The following is an 8,166-nucleotide window of genomic DNA, read 5'->3' on the forward strand; positions in this document are numbered from 1 at the left end:
GTAGCATGTAGATAAAGATGCAGATAGATTATTATTATAAATGTATTATATGTATGTTGTATTTAAAGCAGCGATACATTTGATTGTTTTTATTTTTTCCCAACATTTCTTTAATGTTGCAGTATCGTGCTTTTCGATGGTGTTTAATGTTCATGCAGCTGTTTTCTGACATTAATAAAATCAGAACTTTCACAGATTCCTGATAACCAGGTGCAGTTCATCCTACAGTCTAAAATGTGATCCGGCTCATCTTCCCTCATGACGGACAAGATTAGAAAATAAATGAAGATCTATTTTGTTCTATTTTGATCTTTTCTCTTCTTATTCAGTGAGTGGAAATTTAAACTGCACTTGATTGATGGTTTAAAAGGTTGACGCAAACTGCTGCATTATTGTTGTAGCAGCGCCCCCCAGCGGCTCACCTCTGTCACCACAGCCTCCTGAGGCAGTCGGTGCGCAGGCGCAGCTCGGTGTGATCCACATCCGTTGTTCTGGCTCGACAGGCCCGTATGAGAGGCAGGAGCAGCGGGGAGAGGCAGCAGGCAGGGCCGGGAGGTAGGAAGCGAGCATCACTGCAGCTCTTGTTGTTGTTGTTGTTGTTGTTGTTGTTGTTGTTGTCGTTGCGCAGCAGCCTGATGAGTGATGCGCCCTGACAGCAGCAGCAGCAGCAGCTTGTGTGTCTGTGTTTGTGGACGAACTGCAGCAGAATCGTGTTTGTTAAAGCAGGATGTTGTTGTGTGTCCATCTTTGTTGTGTAACAGCTGCTATAAACGGACCCACTGCTGAATAATGTCCATCATTCAGAGCACAGCGTGATTCAGGACCTGTATAATAATAATAATAAGAATAATAATAATGATGATGATGATGATGGTGATGATAAGGCCACCCTTGATAGTAAATGAGCACATATTTGCTCAAACCTCAACAACTGCATGACTCATGATGATTTAATGGCTGCATGACAACAGGATGCTGCTCATGTTTGTTCTGTTTCACTTCATCCATGAATCCATGAAATCAGCTGTTTATGGAACTGAATTCATCCTGATGATGTTCATGTTTCTATGAGACGTGACTGGTTCTGTCCTAAATCATCTTCTGCTCTGATCCACCGACTAGACATTGTGGAATATTTAAAAATGCTATCTGGGAAATCTCTGGTCAACATCAAATACTTTCTGAGACATGAAATTAAATTTGTGTGAATATTTCAGCAACTATTAAAAGATAAAAACCTGAAATGTTTCTCATCATGTCGTCGATTCAGAATCTGTCGTTTTAAAAAAAACTGAAGCTGCCGTGAAAAGTCAATCACAAGAAGAAGTGATGAAGTCGGCTGGAGATGTTTTTAACACAAAACTAAACATGTCAGGTTCTTTCTAGATGAAATATTTGATCACAACAATAGGGGGGAAAAGAAAACGTATTTTCATTGAACTCGTGAGGAGTTGGACCACAGGTTGGACCATTGGTTCTCCCAATACGACGAAGACGATGTTGTTTTTTTGTTTTCATGTTTTATAAATGTGAACATTCCTCTACTGATCATTTATGGTGAGCGTCACAAATTTATCATTTTATAATTCATGCATTAAATCATGTTTTAATTGAGAATTACTTAATTAAATGACCGTTACTCTTATCATCAAGCGTCACCAACAAAAATAGGCATTTAGCAACAACAACATTACATTTTGTTGCATCGAATGGCTCAAAGTCATTCTGTAAAGGACTAACGAGTTGCTGTGTCTTCATCACCACCAGCAGATGTTTATCATGAGAAGCTGAACCGCCGTGTTTCTCAGCTGCGTGTTCTTCTGCAGCTCGTCGTGCTTTTGGAGTCACGCTTGCATCGTGTCTGTGTTTGTTTCCAGGAGAATCAGTGCAGGACTCACATCGAACCAGAACCAGGACACGCTGCAGCGGCACCATGAACTCCTGGAGCACGTCCGTGGCTCTGCTGGGTCTGCTGGCCGGAGCTGTGGCGGCCGTTCAGAGCCCTGAGACAGGTGAGAGGGGCAGCCAGGTGATACTGGGGGGAAATGACGACATGAAGGTCAACGTGGGAGAGGTTCTGTTCTTCATCAGGCCAGAAATGCAGAGAGCAGCGAGTGGATGCAGCGTTGTTCGAGCTTCGGGGGCGTTTAGCCTCAATGCTGCACATTTAGGTTCGATTCGCCCGGTTTATTGGGCACATACTCAGTTAATCTTAATGATCTGACAGTCGCCTGTTCTGTCTGACTGATCGTCCAATCAAAGGTCTTCAGTCTACAGTGAGATAAAAAGTAGAAAAAGCAGCAGATCCTCATTTGGAAAACTTTAACAATGACTGAAGATATTTGCTGATTATCTTAAAATGGTTTCATCGCCAGACAGACTTTTTTCGATTTTCTGACCCAGTGAAACAAAACAGAGCAGATCAATGCGTGAACTCAGCTGTGACATGAACTTCTCCCTCAGTGTTTCTGGACAAGCAGCAGGCGAGCTCGCTGATCTCCCGTCAGAAGAGGAGCTCGGCCTCCACCCTGGAGCAGGCCTGCATGGAGAAGGTGTGCACCTACGAGGAGGCCAGAAGGTTCTTCCAGGACTCGTACCGCACGGTAGGTTCCCTGTCCATTCCCTCCTCATTCCTTACTTCCCAGACCTCTTCATGGTAAAAGCTCGGTGTGAAAGAAAAACACCATGCAGCTGCAGCTGTTCACTCATCTCATGCCATTTGTCTTCCAGGATATCTTCTGGTCGGTCTACATCGGTAAGTGCTGCCATAAAACGATTCCCACCCCTGCACAGCCATTAGCAGTGCATTAGATATTCTCATGGGTTTGCTCTCGGTGTTCAGATGGAGACCAGTGTGCAGACAACCCCTGCAAGAACGGAGCCATGTGTTCGGACAGCGTGGGAGGCTACGACTGCGTCTGCAAGTCGGGCTTCACAGGCGTCCACTGTGAAAACGGTGAGAGAGAGATGTGAGCGTGTTGCTGGTTTACTTCTCCTGAGCTTTGTGAGTTCTGCAACCTTCTTTTTTTTTTACGTTTCCACAACACAGACCAGACTGTGTGCACCCTGGAAAAGAACAAGGGCTGCTCCCAGTTCTGTAAGCCGGGCTACGTGTCCTACGAGTGTTCCTGCGCCCGCGGATGGAGGCTCAAGAGCTCCAACAAGGACTTGTGCGAGGCTGCAGGTACGCTCGTTCTGTCTGCCGGTCCAACCGAACTGCATTTTTCCTACTGCAGCACAAATATCAGCAAGTCACATGTTCTTTGTGGGCGGAGAGCTCGTTGCCAATCCAGACTTGAGCCGCAAACTTGGACCAACACTGCAAAGTGTCCATCCAACACAGTTTGTTTCAGCGAGGAAAGAATACACAACATACGATGGTCATCACAATATCCCGACACAGTGGGAGGATTAGAATTTGAGAGGAACATTGCATCAGAAAAATCCGTTTTTGAACCAGGCAGCACCTTCCAGACAACGCTCATGAGTCCGACAGAAGTTCACAGACCCTGTGGATCGTGGTTTTGCACAGTGGTTGAGCTGATGGGAGGATGTCGGGGGATTCGGCCAAATTCAATTCTCTTTTCTTGTCGTACTTCTCAGAACTCTGCTGAGCGTTTCTGTGGGCGTGCTCTGGGTTCACAATGCTTTGGATGTTTCTTATATCTTTACTATACAGATGTTCTGTTCAGAAGGGTCCTGCCCGGTCCGTCTACAGTCAGAGTTCACTGAGCAGGAGGTAGTTTGACTGTCTGGCTGCATGAACACAAGCCAACACCCTGCAGCACGTTGACCTGCATGTAGGCAGGGCAGCAGTCTATCACGTTGTTCTAGTTAGATTCTGCTTTGGTTCTGACTCTCCAGTGCTGCCAACAGGATGCGCCCAGTAATACAATATATTTAAAAAGCATCGTATTGGCTTCAAATAAACTTTCCAGGCCCATTTTCATCAGCTCACATTACTGCAGAGATGATTCATTTCACCATCATTGATTTTTGGGCTGTTTTGCTCCAGAAACCAATGAGCAGCTGCTGTTCCCGCCCCAGTCAGGATGAAAACACATCGAAGCTGGGAGGCTGCTTCACAGCTTCTATTTTACACCTCAAAGTTTACAGCAGCCACAAAGCACAGTAAAAAAAAAAAAAAAGCATGTTGACGGTGAGAGCCAGTAATCATCATGGTTGTCTTCTGTCAGTCCAATACCCCTGTGGTAAGGTGAACAGCCTGAGTCAGTGGAGTGACCGACAGGCCAGCAACGTGCGCAGCAACTTCGAAGGCCTCAGCTGTACGTCTACAGAGTGTCCCTGGCAGGTAGGATGCAAACGCTCGACACGCTACCGGCACGTCTTCAGGCGCTTTGGACGTTTCTGACCGCGACGTCTCGTTGCTTGCAGGCTCTTCTGAAGAGCTCAGAGTCAGAAGGTTTCTGCAGTGGAGTCATACTGAAGGAGAACCTGGTCCTGACTTCAGCTCAGTGCGCCAACAAGTACCCCTCCTTCCAGGTGGTTGTCGGTGAGTCAAACACAGCCACGCATCAACGACAGGCGGCATGCAGACCTGCAGCACGGATGTGTAGCATTCACAAAGCAGGCTGGACACATGCACAAAACTAATGAACTCAAAACTTAATAACACACAGGCAAGCACATTTCAAAGCATTTGGGAATTTCTTTAAAAAGTAGAACAAAAAAGGGGCGTGATAGAATAGAACAGAAATAACTTATTCATCCCCAGGGGGGCACTTGGTTGTTACAGCACAAAGATAGAGCTACCACCAACATAAAGACAGATAAATAAGCACAAATAAACAATTAGAAGTAAAAAAAAACAAAAACAAAATGTACAATAAGTGTAAGATGTCAAGTAAAGGTAGAAAAGTCCTGTGTGGGGTGCAGTGCAACAAGAGTACAACAGAAGTGTGCAAAAGGCATTTCAATGACGGCGTCCCATGAACAGGGGCTCTAGCTCCCCGACGCAGTGGTCGTGAGTTCGAATCCCGCTCACGGCCCTCTGCTGCAGGTCTCTCCTCGTTCTTCTCCCCCCTTCATGTCTCTCTCCACTGCTCCACTGAAAATAATACATTTAAAAAAAAAAGTAGTACAAAAAAGAAATGTGTCAGATATATTTACAGTTTTCCAAAATATGTTCTTTAGTGGAAAATAATGTGCAAACGTTGAATTGTAAATCTGAAAAAAAACACTTCTGGATGGAGACAATCTGTTAATTAAATGAATGCAGATTTGATAACAACACCAACGTAAGCAGCTCTGGTGTTACTGCAGGTTTGTGGTTGAAGATTTCTGCTTCCCCAGTAAAAATGTGATCTTAAGCACAGAAGTGTGTCTCTGTTGACATGTTTCCACCTGTGAAGCAGATATCATCAGACAGTTTTAACTAAATTCACGCTTGTGTTTGAATTAAAACACGAGTTTTCACATGTGAGTGTTGGGAACTTTGTCTCAGGACTGTTTTCAGAGAATATGTCCCTGAAGTACATGAACAGGTTTAAACTGGTGCAAAGTCTGTTTTCTGAATCTGAGCTGCTCTGTGATTCATGTTTTTGTTCCTTTTGCATTTAACAAAAGTCGTCATGAGGAGCGAATCAGGAACATTCTCACAACTCCTGAACCAATAACTAAACAGACCATAAGAACACGAGAGCAGAGTTCCTGTAGTATTGAATCCTTCAGTATTAATTAATTCAGAAATATCAATTCAATAAGAGAACGTTTGCTTTCTTTATAAATTACTCTTGATTGACTCTGAAGCAGCCACGAAGCTGCACAAACTCGTAAACACTGCTTTATAATTCTCTCTGTTGGTTCCTATTTTTGTTTTAACTCTCCAAGTAAATCAAAGTTTTTATCCTGAGAATTGACCAGTTAGTCACTGAAAACCAGAGAGAACACAAAAACAGAATCTCTTGTTCTTGACTTTGTCGTTGTTCAGGAGCTACTTGTTAATAAATGATCAGTGGAGTTTCTCATGCATTGCTTTTATTTTCTTATTTCCACTGAGGTGATGCGTTTTTCTGAAGCAAAATTTATCCAAAATATTCCTGCGTACGCCTCTCTGAAGCCCAGATATTCAGTCACCAATGAGAATATCATCACTGCACTGTTTAATGACTGATCACATCTTACTTTGGACCGACACACAGAGGCATCGCTACTAAATACACTAAATAACAAACATCAGCGTTGATGGATTGACATCGTTCATGTGTTCATTTTGAGGATGCAGCTTGCTGAGGTGGTAGCTTCTTTCTGGCTGAATGACTGAATTGAGTAGTTCAGACACCCTGCAGGTTTAGTCTCTGATTGGGCCTCTTCTCATCACTTTGGTACCTCAGAACTGTACTGAGCTACGCTGATGTTTCTCTGTTTCAGAATGCGTCCTTGTGTTTTAGCGCCTGTAACGCTGATCGTGTTTCCTCCCCTGCACCTCCTCAGGCAAGCGCAGCAGCAGCTTTGAGAGCGGCGGCCAGACGCTGTACGTCAAGATGACTAAAACTCACCCGCGCTGGGAGGAGGGTCGCCCTGACAACGACCTGGCTGTGATCGAGCTCCGCGACCGCATCATCTTCAAGAGAGACGTGGTCGCCGCCTGTCTGCCGGAAAGAGACTTTGCCGAAAGCATCCTGATGTCCGGAGAGTATCCGGCGGTGGTCACCGGCTGGACAGAAGCCACGCAGGGCTCCGCATTCCCCGACCCGCTCGCCCTCAACCAGCTGGCCTACGAGAAGCTGCCTCGGTGTCTGGAAACTCACCCCAACCTGATGACCAACAAGATGGGCTGCACCACTGCTCGCGCCAACGCAGACTGCAAGATGAGCTCCGGCAGCCCGCTGCTCACCCTCTACCGGGACGTGTTCTTCCTCACCGGGGTGCTGAGTCGGCCGCCGGGCGCCGACTGCACCAAAGGCTACATCTTCCAGAAAGTGTCGCGCCACCTGGGCTGGCTGCAGCAGTTCATGGGTTCACGCTAGAGCCCTCCGTGATGCAGTCAGGGGCGTGCACGGAGGTCCCCGGCGGTGGATTTAGGATAACGCAGGTTCATTCTGAAACAGGGAATCTGATCTGATTTTCTTCCCTCTAGCTCAAACCCGTCATTAGTCACATCTGTCTGTCTTTTAAGAATATCCAGAACTATCTTAACAATATATATATACACTGTACTCGCCTCTCTCTGTGCGCCGCCTCATTTATCCACAAGGTGGCGCTCTGGCAACGTAAACAGAGAAGCACTTACTGCATGTATCTAACGAGAGGGTCGGCAGCAGCGAGAGATGCGTGAATTATTCAGCATGTGTTTTGTGGTGTGGACAAACCTTTTAATAACCTTTGAGTGTTTCAGCTGTACTGGTTGACATGAACCTTAAGATCCTGTCAGTGTTCTATGAATGTAAGAAACTCTAATCCTGTCAACATTAAGCTCTAATCTACTGTCAATAATAAACCCTAAAACCACACCGAGCGTCTGCTCTGTCTGTGTGGAGTCTGTGGAAGCAACGTGCGGATGTGAATGTGACGTGTCCAGAGTTTGACATCACAGGATAAGCTCCAGATCTACAATAAACAATAAAATCGGTTTTAAAAAACAGCATCCCAAACACGGCTGTTCCACAATGCCAGATTACACCCACTGCATTTCTATTACAAGCTTCCTCTGCATGAAACTGACAAATATGAAACTACCGCTCTGAGTGGAGTGAAATCCTGGAATAAACGCGCTGAGCAGCACGACAGATGCTTCCACGCAGGTGCACCGCCTCATGCAGCAACTCACATACAATCAGGCTCTGCGGCTTGTTTAGGAAAGCTCAACAGGCCCGCTTGATTCTGACTTGATTCTGAGGTTTGTTGTTGGGGCACGGACGGCAGGAGCTCGAGCTGAAGAGCCTCCTCAGTGGGAACAGACGTGCATTTGGTTCTTTGGGACAGACGTCGGTGGATCGTGATGCTCGTGCACTGATGTGATGTTTGAGGGGGACGTGATCAGACTGAGAGCATTACAGTTCATTAAACCCCTCGTTACAAAGACGAATGCACGTCTGAGGGTCGCTGAAAGATGTTGAGTTTCCTCTTTTAGCATGTTGGGGTTTTATTCACCTGACTTTATGAACTACAGGACCTCGAGTTCCATCATTCGTTTCTGTTTCAATC

At 45.8% G+C, this 8,166-nt stretch overlaps 1 protein-coding gene across 1 annotated transcript; it reads left to right on the plus strand.

Annotated features, from left to right (window-relative positions):
* The first annotated feature begins 492 nt into the window (after positions 1-492).
* On the plus strand, positions 493-7,476 carry proza (protein Z, vitamin K-dependent plasma glycoprotein a). The gene is made up of 9 exons (XM_008286580.1): positions 493-555; positions 1,878-2,012; positions 2,464-2,603; positions 2,731-2,755; positions 2,843-2,956; positions 3,050-3,184; positions 4,197-4,312; positions 4,396-4,513; positions 6,454-7,476. The coding sequence occupies exons 1-9, from the start codon at positions 510-512 to the stop codon at positions 6,987-6,989; spliced, it is 1,365 nt and encodes a 454-aa protein (XP_008284802.1). The 5' UTR covers positions 493-509; the 3' UTR covers positions 6,990-7,476.
* Positions 7,477-8,166: the final 690 nt, after the last annotated feature.

The sequence above is a fragment of the Stegastes partitus genome, unplaced genomic scaffold, assembly GCF_000690725.1.
Source record: "Stegastes partitus isolate 25-593 unplaced genomic scaffold, Stegastes_partitus-1.0.2 Scaffold459, whole genome shotgun sequence".
NCBI lineage: Eukaryota > Metazoa > Chordata > Actinopteri > Pomacentridae > Stegastes > Stegastes partitus.

Coding starts and splice junctions, on each gene's coding strand:
- proza (XM_008286580.1), top strand. CDS start 510: ATGAGAGGCAGGAGCAGCGGGGAGAGGCAGCAGGCAGGGCCGGGAG. Junction 2,604..2,730: donor TCCAGGACTCGTACCGCACG/GTAGGTTCCCTG, acceptor TTTGTCTTCCAG/GATATCTTCTGGTCGGTCTA. Junction 2,957..3,049: donor AGGCGTCCACTGTGAAAACG/GTGAGAGAGAGA, acceptor TCCACAACACAG/ACCAGACTGTGTGCACCCTG.